At 43.4% G+C, this 16608-nt stretch overlaps 1 protein-coding gene across 1 annotated transcript in view; it reads right to left on the bottom strand.

Annotated features, from left to right (window-relative positions):
* EML3 (EMAP like 3) overlaps window positions 1–16608 on the bottom strand; it is a 66200-nt gene that overhangs the window by 22222 nt on the left and 27370 nt on the right. Inside the window, exons 5-12 of the mRNA XM_088468390.1 lie at window positions 10107–10207; window positions 9921–9956; window positions 5183–5306; window positions 4913–5062; window positions 3576–3645; window positions 884–985; window positions 462–557; window positions 92–226 (exon numbers count right to left, since the gene is read on the bottom strand). Coding sequence (XP_088324516.1) covers window positions 92–226; window positions 462–557; window positions 884–985; window positions 3576–3645; window positions 4913–5062; window positions 5183–5306; window positions 9921–9956; window positions 10107–10207 — 814 coding nt within the window. The remainder of the gene's footprint in view (window positions 1–91; window positions 227–461; window positions 558–883; window positions 986–3575; window positions 3646–4912; window positions 5063–5182; window positions 5307–9920; window positions 9957–10106; window positions 10208–16608) is intronic.

Here is a 16608-nt window from a genome sequence, read left to right as displayed (position 1 = left end):
GGAAATGGTATAGTGCTATAGGTGTCACCTGACAAAGACTGCAGGCAGTATATGTAAAACATTTTGTTGTAATGAGTTAGTTAACACCTACCCCAAAAATGCCTTGTTTCTTAGTAAGCGAAGCACCACTCCAGCTCCAAAAGTGTATATGTGACTTGCCTACAGTGACAATGTAAAAGCTGTCCACGGGATTGAAAGCCACACACAGCACTGGCTCATTTGTGCACTTCAAGAAAACAGTAAAAAAACATATTTAATGTAAACAAAATGAAATAATTACTGCAGACCTATAAAAGGACAAGAAGCAACATCTGAAACATCCAAACAAATGAAATATGATAGAATAAATGTCAATACTCATCTAAAACTGACCAGACCTGTCACTGTATGATCAGTTTTATGGCCTTTGCACAAGGAGCTGCCATTGCTCCCATTACTGTACCCACAATACAGTAACAAACCTTTGTTTCTGCAATCTTGTTCCCTTTTGCTGTGTCCCAGATAGATAAAACATGTTCATTGCAGTCATCTACAACACACAGGTATAAGCCAGAGTCCTGTAAAAGGATTGGGATATGTGTAAGATGTTTATAAAGAGAATATAAATAAAAACAGATAGGGGAGATAAAAATAAGAAAACACTAACAAGGCAGGGTTTATGCGATATGAAATAATGACTTCCTAAATAATTACATATAAACAACAATTTTCAATGGTCTTTTAGGTAGTCTGTAAACTGGTGACTGATCGTCAGCCTGGCAACCCCTGAAAATCACGCCAAATTAAGGAGTGAGAGAATAAGACAACTGGGAAATGAACATTTGACAGAATTCTGGACAAAGAATGGACGGAAAGGGAGTAATTGCTGACTACTGAGACTTACATGGGTGGAAAACGCGAGACAGCCCACACCTCTTTCAAAGAAGCCGAGACCAATCTGATGTAATATCTGGAGTGTCGATGAATCCCATATAAACACCATAGGCTGCAAATAGAAAATTATAAGAATAATGTGTCTGCTCCAAAAATAATCACTAGTATATGGATTTTATGCTGGTCTTTCTACATGGGTCAGTACACTGATATCAATGGTAGAAGGTGATGAGTGCACTATTATGAACTAGTAATTAGAGAAGTATTTTAGTACCCCCGTGCTCCAATGCAATTGGAGTGCAGCTTAAAGATGTGACATACACACGTCACTGAAATTACGTATACAAAACAAACAATTCTTAAGCGCTCCTCCTTCTGAGGTATATCATACAAAACTCTGTTCAATTACAAATTCTATTCACTGTCCTGTAAATAATAAAGTCTCAAGTTCTTGGAAAACAATCACAGGTGGCGGATATATTCAGCAGGTTTTTCTTTCTCTCTGGATAGTAATTTTCAACACACTAGTATGAAGCCCTTCAGTGTCAGACAGCATCTCAAAGAAATCATAAAATGCGAACTCCCATAGTGTAGAACTGTCAGATTTATTTCAACTTAAAAGTATTTGCATAAAATTATTAAAAAGCATAGAATAATAGAAAAGGCAGCGTACCACAATTAACCTTTTTTAGAAAGGCACAGTAATAAGCATTAGGGGTGATATAGCTACCCCCAAAGCTGAAGGGGTTCATACTAGTGTGTTGAAAATTACTGGAAAGTGAATAGAATTTGTTTTTTCATTTGACATTGACCAGAGGGTCTCATTCAGACCCGCTCGCAAGCGCTGAGCGCTCGCAAGCGGGTCGATGTTGAGGCCCTGCGCACGCACAGCGGCTGCACTTTGCGTGCGCCATCCCCGGAGCGACAGAAAAATTAACTCGCTCCGGGCCTCATACAAAAGTGGCGGCTGTCGATGTTGATCGACAGCTCGCCCCGTTTTGTAGGCGGGGTGGGAGGTGGCTGGCCAAACAGAGGCGTTCCAGAAGGAACGCCTGCCGTTTGGGGGCGGCCCCACTGACATCACTCGTGACGTCAGTGGTGAGCTTCCGGCTCTATTAGAGCCGAAAGCTCACTGGGGCTTGCGGAAGACGAGACCCTACCACAAGGCTCGTCGCAAGCCCCGATGGTCGCGATGGTCTTGACCATCGCGACCATCAACCTGGCCTCTCGCTAAAGCTGTGGGTGGTCACCCACAGCTTAGCAAACGGCCAGGAAGCCGACTCTTTACAGAGAAGCGGCCGCCCTCATTCAGAGCGAACACTCGCATTTTGCGAGCGACTCTGAATGAGGTCCAGAGTTTTGTATGATATACCTCAGATGGAGGAGCGTATTGTTTGTTTTGTATATGAAATAGTAATGTTTACTGGAAGAACCATTCATTTCAAAATACTACACTTCACGGAATATTACACATAACTATGCAGGAACTCAGCAAATATAATTTCAACAATAACCCTGAAGTAATTGTACAAGACACATTCCTCAAGGTAGAATGATAAATACAGATCAGCAGCCATATATGTGCAGTGGTTTACATGAAAAAGCCAGAAAGATTTGGTCTCTTCTGTTTCCTAGCAATACTGCAGTAATCTATTTATTGGTAAGCGTGACTGCAGAGCCTGAGCACTGTGAAAGAGCCAGACAAGCAGATTTCATGGTTTGGGGCTTCTTGCCAATCTACCAATTTAGATGTAATCTTCTTAAATACAAAAACTGTTTAACCATCTCCTGAATTAAACATGGTAAATTCCACAATCCAGTATTACCCACTAGGCACACTGAAGATTATAAAGCGCTTCCTTTACACCCTCTCTGCATCTCTGAGTCTGCATGTGTTTCTCCGAACACAGAAAGTAGAATACTGTAAAGGATGCCAGCTCTCTACAGCCAAGCATTCTGCCCACCCTCTGCTTTTCTCTCTTGCGGAACTTATACACTCATTCGGCCTCCAGTACCACCTATATTCTGAAGACACCCACATTTACTTTCCCCCTGACCTTACAACATCTGTACTATCTTGTTTAATCAAAATGTCTCTCTGCTATTTCCACATGGATGTTGCGGTGTTACCAAAAGCTCAACATGTCCAAAAGTGAGTTTATTATCAGCGCTCCGGCCAGAGTCACCGGCTCCTGTCAATTCTCCATCCCCACAATTTCTTGTCTCCCAAGCCCACTGCCTCGATGTTACACTCTACCCTCTGCTTTACTCCTCACATTCAACCCATGTCCTTTTCTTAGATAGGGTGCAAGCAAAACTCTTATCCACATCCTCATCATTTCCTACTTTGACTACTTCAATCTCCTATCTGTATTCCTCACTTCAATCCAAATTAAATGCTGCAGCAAAACTGATATTCCTTTCTAATCGCTCATATTATATGTCCCCTTAGTTCTATTCTAATGAAGGTATGTAAAGCCAAAGATGGATATTTGGAGAGTTGGATATTTAAGCAACTCCAGGTAACGATGTCTACTATGTCTTGTACAATCCAGGATTCCCTTGAGATAAATGTAAAGGCTCACTGGAGTGGACTTGGATTGGGCCTAATAGCACCTGAAAAGAGGCATAGTATATGTACTGTATGGACTAATAACTGTATCAGATAGGAGATACACAGTAATGTATTCATCTTTGCTCACCTTACCGTCTTTGTCCACTCCAGCTGTTTGTCCAGAGGCCACTCTGACCCCATCAGGATGGACAGCTAAGCTGCGTGAGATGACAGAGCACAGGAAGGTTAGATACAGAGAATATAGGACATGTTTCAGAAATAGTGCAAAAATTAGTTTAATTGTTATATAAAAAAAAATATTGGGGTTCTCAGTCCTTAAATTACCTTATTTAACTGATTACTACATATCCACTTGCAAGTCTTACCTGCCTGCCTTATAACTGTAAACTGGCACTATTAGGCAGAATTATTTATTCTTGTTGCCCTTGGATATGATAGAGTTCTGCTGTATTTTCTGCATTGGGCATGTTGTATCCGTAGAGCAACTGTGTCATATCCCATCAGTAGTGATATAAAGACAATGCTGAGAAGCACAGTAGGTAGATCGAAAAAGCTATTCAGTAGAAGTTGCAGATGGCCATCTATGAAGTATATTAATCACTAAACTGAAGTGGTCATATGGGAATGCAGCCAGCTGTGCTTCAGCTTACAAGGTGTGACAGTACTGCCCCTCTGTGTTTTTGAACGGAACGGATCTCCTCTTACTTCCCGGACTCTCCTGCGGACCCGGCAATTTCTGACCGGTTTTGCCGGAAAAATCGTAAATTAAGTGGTTAAAGCTGCCCGTGACCGAGCCCCCCTTCAGACTAAGCTTTTTTTTCCTTTATTTGTTCTCTTCCTAATAACCTTCATTAAAATCCTAAAACTAGTTATTGCATTATATTTCCCTGAAATAATTTGTCAATCTATACCCAGTGTGGTCCTATAGCCAAGGGTGATTGGCAAATTGGTCATTCAGGTATGAAACCGTTGCATTAAACAATTTCTAAAACACTATTCAAAAGCAAGTTATCTAGGCAGGAACTAACGTCTTACATTTCATATGAGAGATTCACCCCTACCTATAGGTCCTATGCACTCCCTACCAGGATCACACACAGGGGCGTCTTAAGTGAGGAGGAGTCCTCTCTCCCCGGCGGCCGGCAGCCGACTGGCGCGGCTGGCCGGCCACTGCAGAATCAGTAGACTCTGGCCACTAGAGTGTATCCAGAGTCTACTGTGCATTCCCCAGCGATTTCCTCACTGCTCATGCGCAAAACTCCGGAAAAATGGCAGCGGCGGCCACTTTACGGCAGTTTTCAGCAGCACGGAAATACCCAACGCAGGACCTCGTAGAGGTAAGTTTTAGATAATATGGGTGCAGGGTGCGCGGTGCGGGCCCCCCCTGGGCACCGCACACCCTGCACCCATTATAGATACGCCCCTGATCACACATTTTCACTAATCAGTCTATATTGGACTCACCAGCGTACACAATCCGTGTGCCGCAGAAAGTGGCGCTGGGTCCCACGGTTCACATCACAGATGACAATGACACAGGCAGTAAAGTAGATCACTTCTCCAGATAGAAGCATGCGGAGACTACATCGGGAATCACGGCCACGACAGCCATAGCTACAGGATGGGGGTCAAGGGAAATTATAGATAATTATAAACAGGAGAAGCAGATCTCCTGTAACACAGCCGAAATGCATGTCCTGCCCAGCTGACATAACCAATGAAAGCGAAGGATACACCCACTCTAACTGCAACTTCTCACTGGGAAGCTCTGGCTTCTGGTCATCGTGGTTCTGTATGCTGGATGGTATATACATTGTGATTGGACGGCCGCGGAGAAAAACTTTAACACTGACACCCTCTAAGGAGAAAAAGAGCAAATATTTGCATAGACACACTAGCTTATCAGACAAATAAGAACACATAAAACATTATCTGTAGGGCACTGTGAAATACAGAATAGTGATACATAAATAAATCTTAATAATTAATGCAGTAGTAGGACATTTAGGGAGCCATAGACAGGATTATCATTGAATGTCTATCTGTGTTACAATCATAGAAATGTTTTACACTATAACATAACCTAAGGTAACTACTGTGATTAAGCCTTTCACTCTAAAATGTCACAGTGACAAACCAGGACCGTAACTAGGGTAGTGAGATCTGTGCCATGGCACTGCAGGGCAGGGAGCGCTGTTTGGGTCTGTGAATATTTTTATTTATTATCATTCTCACTTGTAGTTTCCTCTTCTTTTATCCCCAACATCTCCTGAGTACCCCTATCTCTTCCCTGGCCCTTCCCCATGAAGCCATGGCCCTTTTACAGGTGCACTGTCTTATGTCCCTATTTAAAAAATGGGGACATACAGGTATGTCTTGTACTCATGATATTATGTTTAATATATTTGGTAAAGTGATCTGATCATTGTGACCTGTGTATGTGTATACAAATGTAACCAAAGGGACACAACAGAAAAAAAAGCATGTCACATTAGCAATCATTTTATGTATAGGTGGTCTCACCAAGACAAACAAACATGAAACAAATGTATGGAAAACGGGATTAATGGATTCCTTATTTAACGAACCCGTATGATCATTATCCCTATAGCATCTATTATCATAGTTAGAAAAAACATGTATAATTGACATGGGTAGGAAAGAAGGTGGGAAATATGTGTAGGTGATAAGGAAATATGTGAAACCAAAGAAGGGACAATGTGTAATACCACATTCACAATGTATAGATCATTTACAAGGAAATGCCAGAAATAATTCCAAAATTTGTTCCAGCAAGCCATAAAAAGCAATTGCATAGATATGTAATTAGGTCTTATTCTATAATAAAATGCAAAACCACTGGTGAGTCTATAACCATATTGCATTAATTGTAGTCAGAAGAATGCTAGGTAATTGCAATTTATAGTAACGTACAGTGGCGTAAGTTCATCCCAGACGCCCGTAATCAAGTTATAATTTGGTGCCCCCCCGTCACAGCTGCTGACACTGTACTGTAGCATTTCGCAAGCAGATACATCCACAGTTGCACACAAAATATAGGCATATAAAGGAGTGTCTATGGAGAGACTCCGTAGGTCGGTGAACCAATCACTGTGCTGCCTTCTTGCTTGAACTTTCTGAGAACCCTTGGGATGAGGGAGATCGGAGGAAAGAGGTATGCAAGATTGAAGTCCCACCTCACTGCCAAAGCGTCCATGAAGGTGGCTGAGGGGTCTCAGGTCCAGGACCCTTACCTGGGGACCTTGAGCAGTCTTGGACCCAGGCATCTGTTGTTTTATCGCCAAGAGTCAGCAAATCGAAGAAGTCGGCCTCCCACCCTGGGATTCCTCAAGATGGTTTGTGATCCGACTTGGAAACCGGACATCTGGCTGATCAAAACTGCTTGGCTTGCGGCTTGGTGGTCTTGTGCGAACTAGACAACCTGGGGAAGGACTGTCCTCTTGCCTTACCCTGAGGGCGAAAGGACCGAGAAGAGGACATCCTTCGATAGCCTTACCCACCCAGGCCGCAGCCATAGCTGGCCTAGTGATAGTGCTAGAAAGTGAGTAGACTGACTTGAGACAAGTTTCTAGTCTTCTATCTGTGGCAATCTTAAGGGAGGATGTAGACAGTAAAGGCAGCGTGGAGCTTCTGACAAAGCTTGCCACATGTGAATCAACAGTGGGAAGGACTTCCCACTTAGTACACTCACTAGTAGGGAGAGGGTAAAAAGACTCTAGCCTTTTTGAGACCTGGAACCGTTTGCCAGGAGTACCCCAAGCTTCTCCCATTAACTCAGTGAGCTGTTCTGACACAGGGGATTCAGCCTTAACCAGCTTTTGAGGTTTAAACATCGGAGTTTTAGGCTTAGGGGCCGGTCCTTCATCCTCTATATGCAGGATTGATTTAACCTCTCTCACTAAAAAAGGAACATCCACTGTTGAATGACGGTGCTCCTCGCCCGAGTGTGACTCGGAGAGAGAACCTTGTGCATCATCTGCCTCCTCAGATGATGCAACAGAATCCGAAAGCTGGATAGACTGAGAGGATGATACAGTCCGCCTATGTGCTTTGGTGGCTAACAGTCTTTCGGCCTGTAAGCTTTGCTTATAGGCGGCAGACGTTTGAGCCGTATTCTGAACTGAGTGGGCATAAACATCCATCCAAGGAGGATGCATAGGGGGTACCAACATAGTAGGCTGTAATAGCTGTGGGTACCCCATGGTGGGGGCTGCTAAGAAGTCATCTAGCTGCGCAATAACCTGGGATAAGAAGAACACCCAAGGTGGCTCCTGGACAGGGGCTGGTAAGGTGGACTGGTGAGCAGATTTATATAAATTAGCACACAGACCATCCGGTATGAAATCCTGAGGAGACAAGCCCGCAAAACAGGATTTGCATGTAACCAGCACAGGGGCCTCAGCCTCCTGTTCATCCTTGCCTTTAGAAGACAAAGAAGTGTATAGCTAATAATGCAATGTGACAAACTTCACAAATACAACTAAATGTGAAGTAATAATGAACCCCTACACACCTTGTAGTTAAGGGTTTAAGAAAAAGCAGCAGGGATAGATATAACTGACAGTCAGAAAATTTAAGGCAGTATATCACAACTGCAGAGCTAGCACAAATCACATACAATGCATATAAATATACTTATAATGGGCAGTAGATCAACTACACAAGCCTCAAAGGGCTGGTAGGATCTGTGCGCTGTATAACCTGGCCCCAGGGAGAGGTATACAGGGAGACTGGACCCGAAACTCATGAGACCTGTAGCTTCAGAAAAGCCCTGATTAATGGCTGCTGAGTCTCATATAGGGAGGAGGGTGAGAAGGAGGAGCAGCTCACAGGCAGGAAACCTCTTGTGAGAGATTGCTCTCTTGGCTGGGGGAGGGGCTGCCGGGGGAGAGCTTACCTCCCCGCTGCTGCATGAACCGCCGGGTGCCACTGGCCTCTACATGGTCCCCGACGCCAGCATTTAACTGCCCCAGTGGTCTAGTGAGGGAGCGGATGAACCAGTCGCCCCACTGCAGCATCCTCTGGCAGGTCTCCACCGCCGGAGGTAAGGACTGCACAATATGGGGACTCGCCTTACCTGTTCCTCTCCGTCTGCTCGGCTGCAGTCCTGGGTCCCCAGTGGAGCGGCTAGCAGAGTTCCGCTGGTGCCCACCGTAATCACCGGACCACTCACCGGTCTTGCGGCGCCGGTCGGAGGTAGCTGAAGCAACCGCATAGGCTCCCAATAAAAATAAAGTTTGGGGCTGCCTAAGCAGTCCCCCTGTTCTAAAGGAGCGACCGTTCCTGTCCATCACCAAATGAAAAAACTGTCTGCCTGTGGCTGGGGCGGGGTATATGTGGAGGAGGCCTGAGGCATCCTGGGAGCTAAAGCTTTAATTGTTTGGTGCCCAGATCACTCCAACCACGCACACCCCATGGTATCCCTGTGGATCCCCTATGGACCCTGAAGAAGAAAAGTCAGATACATTTCAATGCTAATCTCTAGCATCTTAGCTGTGCAGATATGCAGCAGATTCTCCATCTGTACAATTTCATATACAGATGTGTCCTCATCATGCCAGGTCCTGTGCGACTCGGCTTGCACCATGCACCTTTTTAATCCGCATATGAGTTTTTGTTGCAATGCAATTAAACAAAACTGCTTCAGGAGACTGTGCTGATTAAGCTGATAATGCAACACTTGTATATCTGTGTGCGACTGAGTCTCTGAATCTGTGTACAAAGTGCTACAATGCAACGGGCGCTGCTTTTTGCCACGCCAAGCTTCGTTGTGCCTCGTAAACAAAATAAGTCGCACACAGATATACAAGTGTTGCATATCAAATTAATCAGAGCAGTCTCCTGAAGAGAGAGAAGCTACAACACTTGGCGCAGCTCACTCGTGCCAAGCATCTAGTACCACATGGCGTCTTGAGGCTAGGTATAAGAGTACACATCTGTACATAAAATGCAAGGTCATATTAACAGTACATTGATATGAAGAATGGGATAACGAAATAACCATGAGAGAGTATAAATGACACAAATGAAAAACAAAAAGATATTTATATTTTTACTGCTGCCAGGATGTGCTTTTCTTTGTGGGCACACAATGACACAAATGGCCATATCTCCTAACATTGGGTGAATACAGGTCAGGTGTAGGCATGTCTGCGGCATGCTGGGTTCATAACCGCGTTATACAGTATTAGGTGTAGCCACATAGGCCATTTTTCCGGTGTGCAAAAACACATTTTAGGCCATAGGTAGTGGAGATGAATTACCTTCCAAACCCTGTAAATTGGGGAAGACATGTCCACACCTCACATCTGGACGAGTGGGAGGTGTGGGCAAAGTGTCCGCACAGAGTCACTGCACAAGAACCAATAGTGAGCGTGTACCTTATATATGCAAAAGGTGGTCAAATGCCCAATGTTGAGGAGTTAATTAATTATAACTGTTAAATACTGACCTAAATTATAATTTCCTCTTCTGGACCCAGAGGAGCCTGAAATACAGTCATACAAGAAATTAAAGACCACAGACATGCAAAAATATTGTAATCAAAGGAAAAACAACTAACAATGAAAGATAAGATACAAATATGTGCTTTATGTATGAACGATACACAGGGCAATGTACTCAGCCACACGCTCACCACTGAGGAGATTTGCAGAGGACACCGCTTTCCTGTCTAGCTTTTTGCTTCTATCTTTTGCATCTTTCACCAGTTTATCAGAAGAACTGTTTCTGCGTAACCTACGAAAGCAAGATATAGTTTGATTAAAGCTATACACACATATTATTTCCTTATGTGACTGAACTGCATCCTGCTCCACATTTTATCTTAAAGAGTAAATTCAGTAAAGGCCTCCATACATGGTGCGATTTTTTACACGATTTGCCCATTTTCGATCGATTGGAATGTGTAAAAAGTGCAGTGTGTGGGGATGATCACGATGCATATGCATGCCCCCGCCGTCATACATAGTCATCGCTGATCAATTGAACATGCAGAAAGAATTCGACATATCGTACATGATTTGACACACATTGTTACCTTTATTTTGTAGTGAGTATATACATAGCGCCTGTATTCCACTGCACCACCAATGTACCCACTGCCCCACCAATGTTTATTACCCTTGCTCCGCCAATGTACCCACTGCCCCACCAATGTGTTTTGACCCCTGCTCATCCAATGTACCCACTGCCCCATCAATGTGTATTAACCCCTGCTCAGCCAATGTACCCACTGCACCACCAATGTACCCAAAGCCCCATCAATGTGTATTAACCCCAGCTCCACCAATGTACCCATTGCCCCACCAATGTGTATTAAACCCTGCTCCGCCAATGTACCCACTGCCCCATCAATGTGTATTAACCCCTGCTCCGCCAATGTTTATTAACCCCTGCTCCACCAATGTTTTTAACCCCTGCTCTGCCAATGTACCCACTGCTCCACCAATGTTTATTAACCCCTGCTCTGCCAATGTACCCACTACTCCAACAATGTTTATTTACCCGTGTACCACCAAGCTATTTTTTCCAAAAAATATTTTATGAAAAAGAACACTCAATGGTAATGATAAATTTACTATGAAAAAGCAATGCCACATTTAATACACTAAATATAAATTTTTATTGTAATTAGAAAACATAATTAATAAACATTAAAAAAAAAAAATTCAAACTGGTAAAACATTCAAACAGGAAAAAAAGTATAAACAGTATAAAAAAAAAACATTAAAATAATTTGAGTATTAAAACAGTTGTTTTTCTGTTTTCCTACAGAGAGGACTAGTGCGAGAGAGAGGCAATTCATTACTGTCTTTCTGGAGCTGTACAGAAGCCAAATATGTCTTTGGAAAATAAAAACAAAATATTAAAGCAACAAACAGAAAAAAGCTGCAGCCATAGATGACCTAGTGACATACAGGTTGCCCTATCACGATGAGGCGTGTCCGAGATGGGTAAAGGCCCGAATCCAGAACCTGAGGACTGTCTACCGAAAAGAGCTCAAGAAACAAATGGACTCACGGGCTACAGGGGCAGAAGACATGTACACAAGTACATTATGGTACTTTGACCTGCTCAGGAACAGGAACCACAGAGAGCTTCACAAACTCTAATGTTGGAGAATGAGCCTGGAGAGCAAGAGGAGGACACACAGGAAGTGGATCAACCATCCTCTTTGGATGTGGTAAGTACAGACACAGTGCATTCACACCATGCCAAATGTTTGCAACAAGTCCGATAATTGTCCAAGTCTGTTCAATGGAGACAGTCCTCCTGCCATGGCACTGCCCCAACTCCATTAAAATAGGCCAGGTATTGACCTCTTTAGCCCATGCAGTCCTCATTTACTCCAGATTTCCTGGTGTTGACACAGAGGGCATTTGGACGGTCTCCTCTGGCTGGTCTGAGTCGTCTGGCATTGCTGTGCCTGATGTCCTTTGTTGGATGGCTGTTTTGTACCTTAAAAAGTTGTGCAGTACATAGCATGCCAAGACGACCCAATCATTTTTTTCCACACGGAGATTAATGGCGGTATGGAATAAGCGGAATCGGTTACTCAGGATCCCAAAGGCGTTCTCCACAACCCGCCATGCCCTGAATAGCCGGTAATTGTATATTCGCTTTTCCCTGGTCAGGCCCCTTTGCCTGTACAGCTTCATCAAGTGTTCGTGTAGTGCAAATGCCTAGTCGCCACAAACACAAAGTTAAGGCCATGCTTCATTTCCGCTGTTGTTGGCAATTTCAGGCTACTGGAGGTAAGCCTTTCATAGAAGCCGGTGTTTTTAGGAGCCACCATCCGAAGCATGGCCATTTTTCGCAATATCCACATTGATGAACTCCTAGTTGGCGTTCACCACCCCCATAAGTAGAACACTAAAAAAACCTTGTAGTTGTAATAAAGAACCTGCTATTGGCAGGTGGGGTTTATGCGGATATGCTTCCTGTCGATTGCTCCCCCACAGTTTGGGAAATTCCACCTCCTATCAAATTCCTCACCAATGGTTTGCCACTCCTCCACTGTTGACAGGAACTAGAAGTGGGTATTTTAAAGGAGCCACCATCCGAAGCATGCACCTGCAATCTAAAAAACACCTCCCCTATACTTGTAGGCCCCCCAAAAGTCTATTTCACTAGTTTAAAAGTTTGTACCCCCGACTTTGCACTTATTCGCCCCCATTTTCTGAAATTTTTTGGGGTGTTACTCACTTTTTTAAAGTTTTTTTTTACACAGTTATCCTTTGGGGTGCTATCCCAAAGGTGCTGAGTGGTTTCCCCACCTTTGCACCACTAAATAGCGATTTTGCACTTCTTTCCAACACCTATTCATAGGCGAATCTATTTTGCCTATTACATTGCACTGCGTTTTTGCGTACACGAAATGTGTTTACAATTAAATATGGCGAAAAGTTTCCGCCTGGCGAAATGACGTCATCTGCGATACTTTTTCGCGGATTCCGACTTTTCGCCGTTAATTGAATATGGGCCATAGTTGGCGTTCACCGCCCCCATGAGTACAACACTAAAATACCCCTTGTAGTTGTAATAAAAGGATCCACTATTGGCAGATGGGGTTATGCAGATATGCTTCTCATCAATTGCTTCCCCGCAGTTTGGGAAATTCCACCTCCCATCAAATTCCCCACTTTTTCATGCACCTCTGCCATGTCACTTTTTGAGAAAAAGATGGATGACCATGAGTCCCGCAAATCACCATTTGTAATTGAAGCTGGAATTTCACATTGCCGTTATGTATGCGAGTGTCATGATGAGAATTTTCTTCTGCAAAACTGCATGTAACTGAATTTGTAATACCCCACTATATGAGGTATTATGTCTGACTGTGCATTGCACTAAAGCGCATGTCTGTCATTACACAGGCAGACACCCAGTAATCTCTGTAGCTGCTCAAGAGGTCAGCAGCAGGTCACATGACCAGTGTCAGGCGGTCAGACATATGAAATGTTGGAAGCGAGCGGCAGTTGATCAGTTAGTGCCTGAGGTGATGTTCGGAGAGCAGGACGCTGCCGCTGGTGGTAAAAGGCTCCTGACAGGAACCCGCGGCTGTGTGAGCTGAGGCAGCAGACGGCCCCAGAAGGCGGGGAGGTGCTTAGTGGACCAGCCCAAAACCAGCCCTTCAGCCTGCAGAGGGATAAATAGGCCGCAGCTTATGAGGACTGATAGCGGGAGCTGTCACTGCAATCGTGATAATTCAACAAATATTGTGAAGCTCTAGGAGTATAGTACCTACTGCTCCCCCTCTGCAGTGTGTTAGTGGCAGAGCACACTCACTTCTATAGTGACAGAACCGTTGATTAAGTGAGGAAATAGAGACTAAAGGAAACTGCTCCAAGAAGCTAGCTAATGGTCCCTAGGTGCAGAATAATATGTTACTGAACCAGAGGCTAATGAGAGCAAGTAAGCGCTCAGCTCACCTGACCGTGGCAGGAAATACCTGGGGGCTGCAGTACAGTAAGTTCTGCATGTAGCCGTGCTGAGCTCCAGTGTGACCTCAGGACAGGGAGACTCATTCACAGCAGCACTAACAGCAGCAGCAGCCCACACACACTGGGCGGAATTCAATTGTTTTCGCGGCCCGCATCTCCCGTCTAAAGTGACAGGAGATCGCGGGCCGTTATGCAATTGTTCGAGATTTTCATGCTGATCGCGCCCAAAGTGGTCGGGTTTAGCCGCGTAAAGCAGCTAAACCCGACCAAAGTGCTGGGTGCAATCGCGAAAAGTGATGTTTGGGCGCCCAAACATGTCACTTTTCGCATACTTCAGCTCTCATCCCCTTGGGGCTGCGAGCTGAAATGTAGCGCTGTCAGCTGATCGTGCCCGACAGGAGCAAGAATTGAATAGCTCCGTCGGGCGCGATGGGGGCAGGAATCAATTGAATTCCGCCCTCTGAGGCTATATCAGAACAGTCAGTATAGCCTGTGATAGACGTCATGATCTGCAGCAGCCAGCGTTTTAGGATCAGGTGACCTCTGACTCTTGCGTCAGACATTACCTTAACGTCTCAGAAGAAAGCTTCTTAAGGAAAGGAGCCATCAACCGACATTTTATACTTCCGCAACAAGTTTTACCAGTGTAATTCCCAAACTGACCCTCAGCCTAGGACTGCTACACTGCATAAAAAGTCAGGATCCAGCTTTGACAGGAACACAAAGTGTATTTCGCTAAAGTTTCCTTAAAAACCAGCCAGTTCATCTTTCATTTCTTTATTCCGTAATGTGCACAGACGACGGCCTGGCCAGGCAGGACTGGCAGGTTTAGCTGGGTATAGTGTATTACTAATGAATTGTATTTGTATGCATATTGATGGGTAGAGGTAAGCTAGTCTCTGTGGTTAGAAACCAACAAAAAAAGTGATCTCGCACCAATAAATATATAGATATGTTATATCAAGAGAAATGAAATATATCTTTTATTATTCTGGGCCCATCAACTTCATTTGTATTATTATAATGCTTATATAAATATGAAGGTGCTACCTTAGAATCCTATAATCAACATACATTGAAGAAACAAAAGAAAAGATAGGATTTTCACAGTGCACAGATCTTTTCTTTTGTTTCTTTAGTCTCTATGGTTATTTAATGTGTGCAATTGAAGGTTCTAATACACTGTAAACATTATGTAATTCTATTTCTGGGGTATTAATAGTAGCAAAGTGGAGAGCTAGTGTAAAGATATAGGAAGCATGGTTACCGTTTCTTAAAGCATACAGTACATAATCATAAGTTATTGTTGCACTTTAATTGAAAGTCTTCCCATATCAGTTAGACTAGACATTTAATGGTCATTTTAATTCACAATTCCTGAAATGTATATACGTGACGCATGTATATCCTATTTGTCGCAATAGTTTGCTGTGGCATATTAAGTTTTACTTAAAGACATATTCAGGTAAGGAAATCAAAGGAAAACCCCCACTGTCGTAGGAGTTACTATTTAATAAAGCGATTGTGACTTTACACTGTGTCAATTGCTGTGTTGGGAATGGGGACCACCTGCCTCTCTGCTGTGGCATAGGAAAGAAGAAAAACCAGGAACAACGTAACATTTAAAAATTCCATACTACAGATTCTAACCACACTTGGGTATTACAAATTGACATGCAATTATTTTTATTATTAAAAATTGTATACTAGGTTTCACTATTCCACATGCCTGCCTACGGCTGATGGTTCATCAATATAAAAATCAACCTATATGACCTTGTGAAGATATAGTAATGTGTTATAAATGGATTTCTCATGTTGTTGAACATGTAAAATAAAATTAAACTGAAAGGGAACCTCTTAAACCGATAAGGCATGTATGTCCAAAATGTAAAAGGATAATCTATCTATTGCAACCACAAGTTCCAGACTGCACTTCCTGTTCTAGAGAATGAGTTGTCGGGCTTCCCTAAATGCTCTGCATTACATTGCACAGATCAGACAAGTAATGCAACAAAAATAAAAAACAAAAACCACAGTTTAACCAGTCAGCACACAAGGAGCAGATGTAAGGAAATATTCCAACTATTTCTCTGTGTCTATTTCTGTACAAAAGACATTGATTGTTCCAGTATCCGTTTAATAAAGGGACAGTTGTTTCCTTATACTCTGGAGAAAAGGCCTGTTGGGCTCCTATTCTGGCCTCCACGTCTCATTTAGATAAGCCTTTGGTTCTCATCAACTAGGAACTGAAAACCAAAGCAGTGATGTGACAAGACATTGCTTCAGCTCGAGTAGCAGTCCCTTTGCTTCCTATGGGGAGTATACAGCTAGAGGGACCTATTCACACTGACTCGGGTAAGCTGAGTGATTCAAGGAACTGGACGTTTGAAAAATAAAAAGTCTGTGTTGCAGATAAGATCACAATTAAGATGTTACATTATACGGTTATTATTATATAAGTGCAATTATTGGACATAATTACAGCAATCTGAATTTATTGGAGAGCTTTCTTATTAATTAATTCAGCAAGGTATCATTTGTAATGATTAGGAGGTTTGGAGCCTGATTCAGAGTTAGAAGCAGACGCATCTTTTGGCGATCGCCTGTCTGCGACTTTATGCCTATGCTGCTACCAATCCCTTCCCTGGCATACATACCAGTGTATGGATGTGCAAGGACTGAGACATCCAC

Source organism: Taudactylus pleione, unplaced genomic scaffold (genome assembly GCF_031769625.1).
Source record: "Taudactylus pleione unplaced genomic scaffold, aTauple2 ptg000085l, whole genome shotgun sequence".
Classification (NCBI taxonomy): Eukaryota; Metazoa; Chordata; class Amphibia; order Anura; family Myobatrachidae; genus Taudactylus; species Taudactylus pleione.
This window is presented reverse-complemented; position numbering and strand designations above follow the sequence as displayed.